This window comes from Pelecanus crispus, chromosome 5 (genome assembly GCF_030463565.1).
Source record: "Pelecanus crispus isolate bPelCri1 chromosome 5, bPelCri1.pri, whole genome shotgun sequence".
In the NCBI taxonomy this organism is placed as follows: domain Eukaryota; kingdom Metazoa; phylum Chordata; class Aves; order Pelecaniformes; family Pelecanidae; genus Pelecanus; species Pelecanus crispus.
Window position 1 is genome coordinate 77,241,933 of NC_134647.1, and position 16,052 is coordinate 77,257,984.

Sequence of the window (16,052 nt, forward strand, 5' to 3'; positions counted from 1 at the left end):
TCACTGCCCACGAGTCACCCGCTGCAGCATCGCCTTTTCCAATTGCCACAGCACAACATGGGAGACGCTGCCCAGCCATGAAGCCCTGCCCAAGGAGGAGACTTAAAGTATGATGCAGCCAAAGCAAAAATTTCCATGAGGCTCTTGGCAGAAGCTCACGCAGATTAAACTGAATATTGAACTGAGTCACAAAGTGTTTTGAAATTCTGTTCAATTTTTTGCATGTTTTCCTCAGCTGAAAAAAAAAGGTTTTCCTTTTTTTTTTTATTGTGTGTTTTAGTTTATTTTTTTTAAAACACCTAATCCATGTGGCAAATAAGCATTTTAATATTATTTCTAACAGAAAGCAAATTCCCAGCTTTGACTAGCTAATGAACAGGAAAAATTACATAGGAATATATCCACTCTAGAACCAGGAAATAATGGGAAAGGCTTTCCCAAGTTCATGCAAGAAATGGGAAGTCTTCCAAACTGAAGACCAAGCCAGTGATTACCCCACATAAACAAATCAAGTAAAGGCAGAAGATCATATTGCTTTCAATAATCTTAGCGACACTCCCGTAGACCCTAGTGCAGGCTAGTATTAATTTTTAGCTTAAAATTTTTCTAAAAATAAGCTCCAAGTCCACTAAAATACTTAGACACTAGCACATTTTCATAACTAACAAAATTGGTTGTTAGTTTTAAACTTTTATCTTTTAAAACATGTCAGCACAAACAACATTATGACATTCCAGCTTTACTGTTTTCAGCAGCTGTCTACCAGATCAATTTGAAAATGATTTCTTAAAGCATCAGTCCTTTATATTTCTCCCTCTGAGCCAAGTCTCGTGGTGGGTTCTTCCCCAATTTGAATATTTTGATATATCAGCTGGTTCAGTCCCTAGGAAGTGCATGGTGATTTCATCTGTCTCAGAGGAGCACCATAAGCAGTTCATTATTGACTCTGTCCTTTTCAAAAATTTTATTTTGTGCACGAGGGCTGTGATTTCCTTTCCAATCCTTTGCATGAAAAACCATTTCTCCTCCCAGCTCTGCTTTGAGCATGTGCTGAGGAAAGAGACATACTTATTCAGGAGAAGCCATTTTAACACAGTCACTTCTCACAGTAAATTTACCTTTTAAAGCAGTACTTCTGCTGAAAAATAGTCTGCTCTAACAAAATTACTTATACTTACTCTTGGGCCGACTCCTCCAATAGGTCCAGCTGGTCCTACTTCTCCCTAAAAGAAATCAGGACTTCAATAATCTTGATACCAAGTCTAGCTTCAAAGAAGAAAATCTGCAGATAACTGTTTGTATTTATTATATCACCTTAAATTTGCTTCATATGTGTTTGTATGAGTCCAAGTCTGATAGAAACACTATAAGAAAGACTAATTTCATTTTAGACAAATTCATTAGCCAGAAAGCTGTGCCCTATGTAGCCATTAGATGCAGCCAGAAAGGCTGTGAAGCTGTTTGTACACCTACCATTACAGAGACATTTTCGCAATTCTGAGTGGGGAGAGACTCAGCAATGATGGGTCAACCTCTCTGTCTGCCTTGCAGTTACTCCCTTCTAGCAACATTTGACACTCCATGACTATAAAAGCAGTAGGAACGTTCCTGCTTTTCTCTTCCATGTTGCTATGGCACAGCCACTAAGTTAGCCAAGCCATTTTGCCAGGCTTTATCCTTGTCTCTTCTCAGGGATAGAGGGAGGCTGGGGGTCAGGCTTGTCAGGTGTGTAAGAGAAGAAATGAGACACTGTGCCTGTGCTGTGCAGTGCACTGATATAATTATGCATGACAGGGAACTGCAGTGTTAATTCTTCAGGGTTCACTCATTACACAGTTATATTACAACATGGATTTGTATCAATGCTGTGCCAGGATGTCATGCTGTGATCATTTTATGGTTCACTGATCCTCCTCAATATGAAGATTTTCTCCAGGTTTTGGAGGAAGTGGTACACAACCTTTTCAATTATGAGCAACAGGAAACAGAGGAATTAAGAAATCCTATCTGCAGCTTCCTGACTTCTAACTAAACAGATCATTTTGCCACTGTTAGCTTTTGCTCACTCAGTATCTGTCATAGAAGCCCATAATTAAGCTACTTAGAAGTTTAGAGGTCTGTCCCCAGAATCACTGATTAAATTATTTCTAATGTTAATTACTTTTAGCTTAAGAGACATGCGTTTTTATTTTTATGATGATGAATTAACTTAAAGAATTTATAAGATGAAGAACTACCTTCCTCTCCCTTCAGTTAATAGGGGTCTGTTTACTTAAGTGTATCTAGGATACTGGAATTAAATTGATATATGGTTTATCCATACCACCACCACCACCTCCCCCCATCTCCCCAGTTTAACTAAAAGAACCACATCTGACTCTGGATACACATTATATGAGATTCCACTGAAAAAACTAAAATAAACCATGTAATGGATGCATAGCCCCATAACGCTGCTAAAACCTCTTTGCAACACCCGCCAAAATGCAAAAGAAACTTGAAATTTTGCATGACAACACCATAAACACCCAACCATTGTTATCTAACCCTTTTACCCCTCACAACTTTCTCTTTTAAACATAATCTCTTTATTGGATAATTTGTCCACCTTACCTCGACTCCTTTGGGGCCCTGTGGCCCTGGAGGCCCTCGGTCACCCAGAAGTCCCTAAACATCCAAACAAACACAGTGAGAACTTATATCAACTAACAATCAGGTTGGTCTAGTTTCTCTCTTCTTGCAAACCTGGACAGAAACGCAAAACTGAGGAAGCAGACCTCATTTCTTACCACTGTTCGGATTTCCCTTAGGAAGCCAGAAGATGTAGCAGAATTTTAATATCTGCTGGAAAACTGAGTATCTTACAAACTTCTATTACATAGATTTTTCTGAGGCTTTTTTCTTTTCTCTTTTTGAAAAGAAAGTAAGAAAACATTGGAGCTCACAAAAGAACAATTCCTCTTTTTTGAAGACATAAAGCACACCATCATATTAAGATTAAAGCAGAACCAATATAACACTTACAGATCTTTGAATTAGGTAGTCTTTAGCACAACATACGATTGACAACATTGCAATGGAAATTAACTACAAAGTGAGTTTAAACTACTAGCTTGTCCAAAACTACTTGTGATTTTCAGCCCCTACTTTTCTGTCAGGAGTATAATCAGCTTCCCAAAGATAAAGCACTTTATCCTCTGCCAACTTTGAGTTTTCATGACTGCTCACACCAACATTTTCAAAACTTTGTTAAAATGACTTCGCAGCTAGCAATGTGTAAAAAATCTCGGTCATCCCAATTACAATGGTAGTAATTGGGAAAAGCACTTGACCTGGCATAGGACAAAAAAAAAAAAAAAATCTGTGTAAACGTATTATTAATGTTCTGGGAAAGCTAAGCTTAGCAATATCATATAAAGCAACAAGAAAAAAGAATCTGCCCTTTAGGAGAGATATGATTAGCTTCTGAAGAAAGCAATGGTGGGAAAGTTCCAAGTGTAAGCCTTATTAATTGCTTACTAATGAAGCTGAAGTCTAGACAGAAGGTGCAGGCATTGGTCCAGTAACACTTTACTTAGCACGCAAAGTAAAATGGACCAGAAAATGGAACAGGCCACCTCAAGGTTCTGAGTTTCATCAAGGAGCGCATCAGGCTGGGAAAGACTAGGGTGGGTTGCTGTTTGACAATACGGCCACAAAAGTGACAGGAGGGCTTTTAGTAGCACCACGTAAGTAATATTCTTGTGTAGTTAGTCACAAAAATTTTTCATTGCCAGAACTGTTGTTTTATTCTAATAGCAAAGCACATTAGGCGATAACGCCTTCAGTACAATGTAATTGCACAGTGGAAACATTAGCAACGCTGCTACTGTACACATCCTTCCACTGCACTTAACTGGATCCAGAAAAATGTCCCAGACTATAAAATGAATATTAAGACTAAATGAAATTTCCATTTCCCCTTTGAGGTTTCAGACGACAAACAGAAACTGAAAGTAGTCATCAGACATGTGCCAAAGTGCCTGGAAAAAACAGGGAGTCAGCAAATGGGGGTATCCTATATTCCACATATATAACTTCCCAGTTGACCATCACTTCCAGAAGTGGTGAAACTCCTAATAGCCACTCCTACTAAATGTGTTATGCAAACAAACATAAATGAGCAGAGGAAGGAAGTTCTCAACTACTTCCATGGTACAGCACACACTGCTGGAAAAACTACAGTTGTAGTCAGCATATTCTGACCATCTTTTCCTCTCACTTTTCTCAGTTACAGAGCATAAACACTTGCAAGAATAACATAGGAAACAAACTAAATTATTTCAGAACTTCTTAAAAACATTCTTATTCCCTTTTTTAAATGTAACTGTGCTTTTTCTTTAATAAGTGGTGGACCAAGATCAAACACCTTCTAAAATATTGTTTCCAAGCCGAGTAATGCGCTGTAGACCAAATTACGTAATAAATCCTTTGAACATTATTTGAGAAGTCAGATTTGCTGATTACTGCACTAATTTAGGGAAAACTGACAATCCAGAACTTCTACTGGTATATAGAGATGGCTGATCACACTCACAGAGCTTAAACTTTCCACCAAGATGCTGAATTTCTCCCATGCCAACTGCTAAAAACATAAAGCTTACTGTGCTTTCTTAGCTTTTAAAATGGTTATTGCTTCTGAGGAAGCATAAACAAAAACATGAGGAAAAGAGCAGCACAGTGAGAAGAATTTTCTAAAAATAAAAGCTGGAGGAAATTTTTTAAAATGGCAGTCAACACAAGACAGCTGGGAATCCCAAAAGCCAAACATTTCCAGTGTTATGCAGCCTTTCTCCCTTGGTACTAGGAGCAGCGTAAGAATTTTTCCAGTTTGGTAATCTTCCTTCTCAAATGTAAGCCATCAATTCTCCCTGATTAGAGCAGGCTGTCTAAGCTTTTTGTCTCTAAGACCAAATGTGCCGGAGACCACTGAATCTTGTTCAGCTATGTAATTTCTGTTCCAAAGGAATACAGAGTCTTAAACTTTGTAGGCTACCTTTTAGTACTCTTTTGCTGGAATCTGTGAAAAGGCAATAGATCGGTAACACACGTATTAAATATCAACCCAATTCTAACAAAACCATCTAATTTAACACTTTGGATATAGTGTGGAATAATGTGATCTCACTTAGTGAAGAAACTGGGCAGCAGAGATTAGATCTCAGTTACATCATTCATGTATTGTCTTGGAGGATTAAATCTGATCAACTGTTGTACTTCTCTTCTTCTATTTCCCCTAGACCCTAGACAGTCTTGCATCAAGAGGTTTTAAGTGCCCTGGTAATTCAGAAACACAGGAGCAACTGCCACTGCAATGGTCATATAAAACTCTGTCATATAAGGCTGCTAACATTATACATACGTATATACAAATAAATCAGAACTAAAGAAGTAGTTCACACCTGTCTCTGAAAATGTATTTTAACTTCTCCCCAATTTGCCACATCAGATAATAAGTTCTCAGCCTTCCTAGTAAATTCATGTCTGAGCTATTTTGGGACAGGGCTCTTGACACAGTTGAAAGATACAAGATCCAGAAAAGATTGGCTATGGCTTTGGCAACTGGATTATTTGAGGTGTTCTCAAGAATCATTAACTTTGGCATGGAGGGATTGTTACAATCTTCCAGGGGCAAGTAAGATGGTATCATTAAACTGTTTACTGCTCCCTGTCCTATGTTTTCTTGAGTGGTCTGCCACAGAATTTCACAACTCTGTGGATGGGAAATCTTGTCATTTCCATCTCTGTTTATTCATGGACAACTTGCATGTTTTGTCCTTGGATCAATGATATTGTTGGTCTTGCACAGTTCTTTTGCCTTGCCAATTTCTGCCCTCTGGTTTACTTACAAAGCTCAAAAAGGCCCTTCATTTGGGTAGGATAAAAAAACTGCCTCTCAGAATACAGTCATTCAAGTATCCTTTTCTACATCTAGTCCCACTTGATTGAGTCCTTCTGGAAAACAAATGCCCAGAACTGTGTGTACTACTTAGATAAAGTCTTCTTGTGCTTTGTGCAGTGGTATTACCGAGACACCTTGCCTCATGTGTTCTAGAATTTCACTTAATTTCTAACTGCCTTATTGTGCTTTTATTTCAGAGAGATCTGGCAGTGTCTTTCCTTCTTGCCAAGTGTGAAGCTCTAAGTTTACAGTAGGATTTATTGTTTTAGTCCTTGTATGCATCAGTCTGAAGCAGCAGAACTGGGATGAATTAGAACAACGTGCAGTTTTTAAGATCATCTAAAGATGCTCAACTTTGTTTCATATACAAATTTCATTCCATCGTACTTGTGCCTATTTATCACTGAAAATGTAAGAATAATCCCAAGGTTGGTGAGTGAGGAAGTTAATTGGTTTAATTGGTACTTGCCTTTCAAGACCAAGTAGTCAATCTTTAGATATTACTCAACCATCTTGCTCTGGGTTAACTTCTGATCCACCTGCATGTTTTGTACTAGTCTCTACCTTTTCCATTTTAAACAAAAATTTCCCATATGTGCTTTTATCCAAAGCTTCATTGAAAACTGTACATATGAATTATTGCCTAAGCTCGGTCTAAAATACTAGTCTACTAAAAAACAGATGCTAAATTAATCTGACACAGTTATTATATAAATTTTACCTATTATATACATTATTTTATCCATTATTTAATCTGGTGTGTGAATTTTACCCATAACTTTAGCTACTATTTCTTTCAAAATCTGTTAAAAAAAAAAAAAACTACTCCTCAGGTGAGACTATAGATACCTGCACACATTTGGCATGCATTTTATTTAAATATAGATAAAATATATGCTACTTTCTAGCTACATAGCGTTTTCTCCAAACTTCCTTGCACTGAACGTGCCATTACATGCTTTCATCTAGTACAGGAATTACCCTCATAACTGCGTGGACAGCATTAAACATTAGATTAACTTCCTCATATAAATACCTGAGGCAAAGTACCTGTATTTTGACAGTAAAATTATCTTCTCATAATGCCAGTGTCCATCTCTCAGAGCTTTTCCTCACAGATTTATACTGTTTATTGTTATTATGAAAAAGTTTTCATATTGTCTTACCTTAGGACCTTCAGGGCCATTTAATCCAGGTACACCAATATCTCCTGGAAAACCCTAAAGAAATCACACAGACAAATGATTTACAGAGTAGGAATGTTTCCAACATGCTTGTTTTGATTCTGTTCATTTATTTAACAAACCTGAACCACAGAAACAAGAAATAAATTTGTTCTACCATTCCCAAAATGTCAAAATCCATTAAGTTTCCTTGAAAGGACTTGGATAAATGACAGATTTCAGGCAGCTTTCATTAAACTCAATTTAGCAGATGTCAGTATGGGTTTCATTTCTCTTAGCATAAGACTTTTTATCCACTAAGCAACGTTTGAAATTAAACCATTGGATCGGTCTTGATGCACAAAAAAACGCCACAAAGCAGCCAGCACCAGGTCCTGTACTCATGAATTCAAGTATTTTTTAAAAACAGCTTAGAGAGCAGCTGAAGCCCTTTAATCCTTGGCTGCACTTTAAGGACGAGATCACTCCAAGATTAAGAAAAGGGTAGAAAGCCTTTTGCCTCCAAATCAGCAGGTGCTAATCCAGGTCTGGCTGGCAGTGACTGAAGGTCACCAGCATGTAGCATTAGTCAGAATAAGCCTTTGTGAAATAGTGTGTGGTATAGGTCCAGCTGCTGGTAAAGAAAAAATGAACATGCAAAGGAAATGAATCAACTAAAATTATCACCCCAAACCATGTGGCCAGTAGGCACTGAGTGGGACACCACAAGGATGCCTCTACGCCAGAGGAATCCAGTGCTACAACTACATTGCTTTATAAGGAATGAATGTATTTTAAGGAAACAAAAACAACGATGCAGCTAACCCTTATGCAATAGAGTGTTACATTTCATAAACATCCAGTGAAGACGCGTAATCTTTGTATTTGTAGGATAAAGTAAAGCATTGGTAATTGGCTCTTTAGTCAGCACAGAGCTCACTCAGTCATCTGCCAAGAGAGTATTTGATTTTGTTATTTTTATAAACTTTTAAATTTTATTAAATCTTGCCTATCTGAAAATAGAAAGACTGCCACTGAAAAGTTCTTCGTCTGAGTAAAATATTTATTACTACATCTGTGCACATCCATAGCCTCACACTAGTAAAAACAAGTTTCCTTCTTCCTTAACAGAAAATCATTGCAGATTAAAAATTATAAATATCACTCTTTGCATGCATGCTTTTCCAATAATGGAAATGAAGCATTATACACGTTTCAAGCAATTTAAAGAACATCTCTTAAAGAACTTCCAGCATGAAATTCTCTCTGGAACCTTTCCATACTAATGCAGGCTAATACATGTCATCATCAAAGCTTCAAGAGTTGCTTTTTAGGTTCTCTAAGCAGGAAAGAGGCATGAAAGGAAGGGGGAAAAAAAAAAAAAAAAAAAAAAGCAAGCCACGCTAGGTGGAGAATAGTTAACCATACTTTATTAGTTAACCATACTTTATTCTTCCAGAACAGCTGAGCTTCAAATATAGGTAATAACCATTTCAAATAATTATTCATAATTAGTTGACATTAATCACAAAAAAACTTACCAGAAAGCTAAAGAGAAATCATATGAAAGCAAGAAGTTTAAAAGAAAATATTACTTCACCCTCAACTACCACATTATAATAAAATTTTAAAAGTATTTAGGGCATCACTGTTCTCATTTGCAGGGCTTCCTTCTGTTTGCTTTCTACACACTGTTCTTAACAGGATGGAGAGAGACTTACAAGAAGAGATTTAGATGGGATGGAAATTTTTTAGGTGTGTTTATATATTAAATAAAAAATAAATGTATAAAAAAAATGAAACAGAATTATGATTTCTTTTAAAAAAAAATCAGTTTTAGCACTTGAATGCTAATGAGTACTAAAGCAAACCACTAAAGAGTGGAAGAGAACTGATCGGAGTTTTCAGAATAAGTGGAACAACCCTAACATACAGCATTTCACAAAACATCAGGGTGGTAATTTCTTTTTGCCATAAAGCAGGAACTACTAGTAGAGCTGTGCAACAACGCCAACATGCCTCTAGGTGGCACATAGGATATTATTCACAGGTGACCCAGGAACCCAGACTGATACCTAAAGTACTCACATCAGCCTAGATTTCTACAGAGTTCATAAGAGGACTTTTTAAAAATCCTGACCACACTTATCTACTGAAATACACTGAAGATTTAGGTCAATTCTTTGGAAGTTGCCAACTCATCCTTTCTTAATTTTAAATTTGCTTATTTACAGACATTAAATAGTTACTAAGGGGTGGGTGGGTTTATACATCTGCAAATCTTTAACTTTCTAATGTGTGAACAAGTACTAAATGCTGACGCAATTTCCCTCATGGCAATAAACATTCCAGAAAACAATCTGTCAAGAAAAATGTCTATTTAGAAAGGTTCTTATACTTTTACAAGGGAATACGTGTACTTTATTTATTAATTGGCATAAACACTGCTAAGAAGGGATTCAATAAGAATTGTGAGATGTACGTGTTGATGAGCACTATCACAGTTAGAACAATCAGGACATTTGGAAACCTTTCCATGTCAGGCAAATTCTTAGGATGCGAGAGGGCTACTGGCCTGAGAGCATCAACACTAGCAATGCATTTAAAAGTTTAAAATCTTCATCATTTTTGTCTTTGCTGTAAAGCTGGATTTAGCCTTTTCTTCTCGAGCACTACCACAGAGAAAATGCAGATGCTATGGCAGTATTAGAACACTATTTCCAAGATGTTCTCGCATTAATAATCCATGAGACAACGGTAATAATCCAGGATACAGATAGCCACTTAAGACAATTCTAGAAAATGAATGAACCAGAAAGGAGTTCTTCAAACGCCTCAGCAATGGTGTTTGCCTTTCAGATTCTGAGTAGTGGAGTGGTATGAATTTCTACCTATATCTGAATTTGCCAAGAGTTAATCAGCAGTCAGCTCCCTGTGAAGCTATTCCAGATTAAAAATTCATTATTCTTCCCAAAGTGAAAAGCTAGGAGATCAATGTCTAGTTTCCAGCTGCAACGTAATTTTCAGCAGAGACTATTCGGAACAAAACATCACTCAATATTATGACTTCTACTAAGGAAATGCAAAGCGTAGATTCTTATCTTCCCATCAGACAGAAGTCTGGCAGCTGGTAGGTTACAAATTATTTTCAAAATCTGGCTGCAGATGTGGCCTTTTGCCAGCAAAGCACTTTAGAGTTCACTCAGTTTAATCAAACTAGAGCTGGTGTCAGAAAAACCCGAAGTACCAGCCATCTCAACACAAATGCACTTTAACCTTGCTGTGAAAGCATGCTTTTTGTACTAAAATAAAATTAAATGAGAGCAATAATTATGTTATGTATATAATCTCTAATTAACACAAAATGCCGAGATGATCAGACTGTTACTACGTCAGGGCATGTCTTTTTGTACTGAAGTCAGTGCCTCAGAGATGAGGGATCTGCAAAAGCTGTTGCTTTTGTTTGTTTTCCTGTGTGGCTGCTAACATGGAAGCAGAATAATAGAAGTGTTTGGAAATTACACTCCATTTCCACTAGGAATTCTCTCACATTTGCAGAATCCTACTCACTGCAAGCTGTTTCCACACAATATTTGCCAGCATTGCTGTTGGTCACCAGCCCTCGTGCCCTGTAGCTCCTCAGCAGCCCTCAATGGGATCGGGACACGAGCGCTGGTGGAAGGGCACCACAGAGCAAACACCTCTCCAGGGACTGTATTAGTCCCTTCAGTTGCCAAGTTCCCCTGCTCCAATATTATTTCATTCAATCACATGCTGTGTTTCATTTGAATGAGAATTTAGAAGGAATTTTCAGAAGCAATGCTGGCTGGATGCAGCTACTGAACTTCAACAAGATACCTTATTGAAGTTTTATTACTAATTATTACCAAATTACAAAAGGAAAATTTCTGCATAAAACTACAATCTCACTGAACAGAGAAAAGGAGCTGTGATTTTCTATTCTCCAATAAGAAGTGTTTATTATCTTCTGAAAGGACATGCTATACAGAGATACAATTCAATTAAAAAACAAAAAAAATCTATTTTTTTCTCTACACAATTTTAAAAATGTCGGTATTCACAGTTACAGGACTTTGCTCTTTGCCATTTGTACAACTGCGTGACAGTGTCAACAATGTGCCAAGTACAAAGTAGAAAATAGTAAGAAAAAAAAGAATTGAAATGAGCTTTCTTCTGTGTGTGTCAATCTAGCCAAAGTTTAATGCCAGCATTTTTAAAGGGCAGAGACAAAACTTTGATTTTTTCCAACAAACCTTCAATTCTGATTTTGGAAAGGGTGGAGGAAGGAATCTAACAGTACAAATTACAACTGTACAATTGCAATTTGTCAGAGAACAAAAAAAAGGGCAATCATGGATTACAGCATAAAATACAGGAATGCTTTGCAATTTACTGTTGCCAAGAAGTCAGTAAAATGATGATGTTGCTTTGTGCTTTTGTCTAATTGCACATGGCAGAGCTGTTCAGCCATGCTCACTGAAACACTAGTGACTGATTTTCTTGTGAGAGACTTAAAGTCACCAGTTTTCCAAATGTGATGTATCATCCTTTAAAGTCATCCAGTGCATCTACATATTATATGCAACATACATTAGAATCATTGTATTGACAAGTAGTTTCTAGTGTAGTTTAGTTTATAGCATAAGCAAGGCCCTACACCAACCCTTCAAGACATGTCCTTCACAGACCTGCTTGGGTGCTTGATGGCTGAGAAGGTGGCTGGTGAGTCACCTGACTGACCAGCACAGCAGCACCGGCCACCAACCAACATATTAAGGACCAAGTCTTGAAGCATTCTGTAAATCTACAATGTGAAAAATTAACAGCTTTGGTAAGAACTTCAGTGCAGACCCACTCTGAGGATCAGACAGGATTTCCAGAGGGAGCTTGGCACAGTTTGGTTAGAGCTACACTTGCTGTTGAACTCTGTTCAACAGTCTCCCTGCCTGCCCTGAAGACTTCCAGTAGTCAACCCACAAGGTGCACCACGGAAGAGCTGGTCTGTTGGGCAATCACGGCCCAGGGAGAACTTAGCCACCTGATCAATTCTTTCACAAGACTCAAAAATCAAGCCGGTCATTCAACATCAACAGCTACTCTTGTGGAACTTTCCAGTACATATAACAATGCCAAGCAGAGAGATGTATTTTTTAAAATTTTGTTCTGACTTATGGTGAAAACCAGCATCTAATGTGGACATTTCATAAGGGACAGAAATACCAGATTATGTATGTATTTTAAAATATTCAGGCTCATTTTTGTGTTGCAAGTCCTCCAATAACAGCAAAATTACTAAGGTCTGAGGAACAAGTCTTTCAGGCATGCTTCTAATGATATATGTGACAGTGGGGCTAGGCAAAGCCCAAGTACAGAGGAAAGTCACCAGGAACAACTCTGTGCATTTTGAAAATCAAGTATTCCTAACTTTACACCTTAGAAAAGAGACTAGTAACTAACAGTCAGTGAAACAATCCTTGCGCAAGAAGAACTCTGTTCTCTTGCAGGAGGATTATTTCACTGTACATTGCTTCTAAGCTGCTAACAACTATGTGCCCATTCAGATCAGACCATATCTAGACTAAGGCCAGAGACCAAAAAAGTAAGGCAGAAATTTCAGACTTATTTGCAAGAGTACTGTTTCTTCTAAGATCAATGCCAAAACCCAAGAGCCAAAGCAGTGCAGGTGTTTAAAATAAAATAAAAACCACTTAAATATTAGCTTGCCTTACTCTAGGCAGATTCTTTCTTACTAAATAGTGCCCTGGTAAAGCAACACAAATCAAGTTTTCTTTTTCTGCATGTCTCTTCTTTTCTAGTGAAGTTGCACCACAGCTCTGCCTGAAAAAGGAAAATCTCCAAGATGACAAATTCTACGCAGAGCAGAAGAGTCTGTGGAAACAGCCTAGGACCTAACAGGCACAGACTGAACTATCATAATCACTCTGAAGAAAAACTAAAACACAGGAGGGTCACATGAACAAGCATTGTTCAACGTTATTAAAAAGTCAAGGTAAATTGAATATTTCTGCAAAATTAATACATATTTCTTGAAAAAAAAAATCAGAAAGATGTACTTGTGTTAAATAAATTTATGGAAGGACCAGTTAAAGATTCTGCGCAAAGGCAAGCAGAAAGTATAAGTAATTCTACAAGAACAGTTCTTCAGATGTATGCCAGAACATGCAATTAATTCACCTATAAAATTGTCTTTGTTTCTGTATTTCATTCAAGTTCATTTGCATACAAGTTATTTGATGCAATATTGAAGCACTCATAGCACTGTTTGCACAACCTCAAAACACCATGTGATACGATCATACATCCATTAAAAATAAACTCTTTTTTTTAATGAACAACTCAAAGCAGCAAAGTGATTCACTTACAAAATATGTGCCTTTTTTTGACTGTTTACTATTATTTCAATGTATCCTTTCCCTTTGTAATGCTATTGCCTTGAGCATGAAACCTACCAGCTGAATCCCATATGAGTACCTTCCTGAAAGAATAAGCTAACGCCTTCAGATCAAAATGCTGCACAGATGAAAAAGGTTCTATTGAAGATAATGACTAATGCTCCCTCTGCTCCAGATGAAACCTATTTATAATACTCAGAGCACATCTGAAGGCACATCTGAAGGCAACTATCACCCTCATTCTTGGGGGATAATTAAATGTGATTCATAAAGCTAAATTTAACTATAAAATATTCTGACTACATGTGGAAGCCTGTTAAAACCTTGTCTAATTTCATTCACATTAACAATAAGCATTACATACTTCATCGTACACAGCAAACACAGGCACTGTGGGTTGAAACAGTCAGACCAGCACTTTCCCGTTGTCATACCCATAAAACAGAGCTCTCTAGAAAGTTGAAATTTTGGCTGCTCATTGTTAGATGCTGGACAAAGCAGGAAAATGTGTAAACGGATGAAGAATATGCTCCACAAAGTGCTCACTAAAGATATCCAGTGCTTTGTGAGCGGCACGCATTCAGGCACGCGACAGACCCTGGCTCTGCGGCAACATACCCGGAAGAGAATTTGGCTTGACGCTGCAGGACTTCACTGAAAAAAACGCACTTGGCAGCCAACCCTCATACAGCCACCCAGGGAGCGAGCACGAGGCCTCTGTCCCTCCCTCTACTCACTCCTGCCCATCAGCACTGCAGTTCCCAAATGGACCCTGCTATGAGTGGATGGCTTATTTCAACTCTGATCTGGTGTACCTAGGCTGCAGAGGAAAAATTTAGGAACCAAGTCACTGCTGACCTGCATATAAAAAGGCAAAAACCCAGGAGGATGAATGAAGCCTGCCAGGTCCGCTCCCACTGTTGTGTGCACAGGTAACTACAGACTTCAGCTGCTGTAGTGCCTGATTTACAGCAGTTTACATGGGCAGAAAGTTAGGGATATGACTGCTTATTCTTTATACTGGAAATGAAATACATACCCAAATGTGTAATTGGAGAGACCAAAGGATCTAGAGCTTCTTATTTCACATGCACCCAAAACAAGCTTGAACATGGGGACAGGGTACATTTATAAATCCCACTGTCTTAGTGTTGGACAAAAGGGGAGACACATAGTTTGGAGTAGGATCTGACAGGTTCTGCCAACTGGGCAGACACAGCCTTGTTCCTCCTGCTCACAGCAATGCCCAAATCCCAACGTAGCCCTTTTTTTTTTTTTTTGTTAAAAATAAAATCTTTCCTAAAAGGCATATGGTATGGGTTGTCATGTCCATGCCAAAGTCAAAGTACTCCCCTTGTAAGACACTAATTCATCACATTCTGCTGTTTCCAGAAACATCAAGGGGAACATGTAGTACCGGATGGAATGTCTGTTTTTTACATGGGGTCATGGGAAGTTTGACCATTCAGATAATGAAATAGGAACAAAGAAAGCAACCCTGCCTGACTTGCTAGCTGTCTATTTCTGGAAGAAGAGACATGATTAGATATACGACAGTAGGCTTTTCTTGTAGGAAAATCTGCACTAATTGCTCATACTTCATATACCCAGTTGTGTCTAAACAGCTTCTGGCAACAACAACTAGCCTATTTTTATAAGACAAAGCAACAGGGAGAGCAAGATACAATCTTCAGTTTTAAGCTGGTTTTTTTTTTTTTAATTCCTTTTATTATAGGAATTCTAGAATTCCCAATTTGTTCAAGATCCTAGTACACTGCTGTCCTACCTCCTTTCTGTTTCTGCTGTTTTCCCATATGGTGACCATGTTTTTATGAAGTAAAAGAAGGCAAAACTTCTTTTACTTTATTTGGATCCATCTTGCCTGACTAAAGTTAAGAGAAACATTGCTCTGTAGTTGTAAACCCGACATTTTGCGACTATTCAAAGAAAAGTACCTGGATGCTCAAGAAATTATTCAACATAATACACTTTATTTGCCTTCTAATGGCTGAAGTAATTCTGCATCCCCGAGCAAAAGGAAATACTGAGCTTTTCAGACAGCCAGTTTTCCCATCCGTATCTGCCCTGAGGGTACTGGCCTAGAATTTCTCTGGAGGCCCAAAGGAATTGCATGCATGGGTTGGGATAAGGAACTATGAAGGACTATGAGGATAGGCGTCGGGGCCACCAGGACACAGACTTCAAGACCAACAATTTGATATTAACCTGCCACAGGTCTCCCTTGCTGGAAGCTATACAAAGAGAAGAGACGATGCAAGGATCTCTTTTGCTAACAGTGAAGAGGCTCACAAAATCTAAAATCCTGAGTCACAGAGGGAGGCAGCTGTGGGCAGCACGCGCAGGTGTTGTGCCTTTTCCATTCTAACTGAAGGGCATGAAAATACTCTTTCCCCATTGACTAAAACATATTGGCTGTGGTGGGTTGACCCTGGCTGGATGCCAAGTGCCCACCAAAGCTGCTCTATCACTCCCCTTCTCAAACTGGACAGGGGA

The 16,052-nt window shown here is 38.1% G+C and overlaps 1 protein-coding gene across 1 annotated transcript in view; it reads right to left on the bottom strand.

Annotated features, from left to right (window-relative positions):
• The window catches only part of COL24A1 (collagen type XXIV alpha 1 chain), a 171,227-nt gene that overhangs the window by 72,453 nt on the left and 82,722 nt on the right, over window positions 1-16,052 (bottom strand). The window contains exons 22-24 of the mRNA XM_075711229.1: window positions 7,108-7,161; window positions 2,614-2,667; window positions 1,179-1,223 (exon numbers count right to left, since the gene is read on the bottom strand). Of these exons, the coding sequence (XP_075567344.1) occupies window positions 1,179-1,223; window positions 2,614-2,667; window positions 7,108-7,161 (153 nt within the window). The remainder of the gene's footprint in view (window positions 1-1,178; window positions 1,224-2,613; window positions 2,668-7,107; window positions 7,162-16,052) is intronic.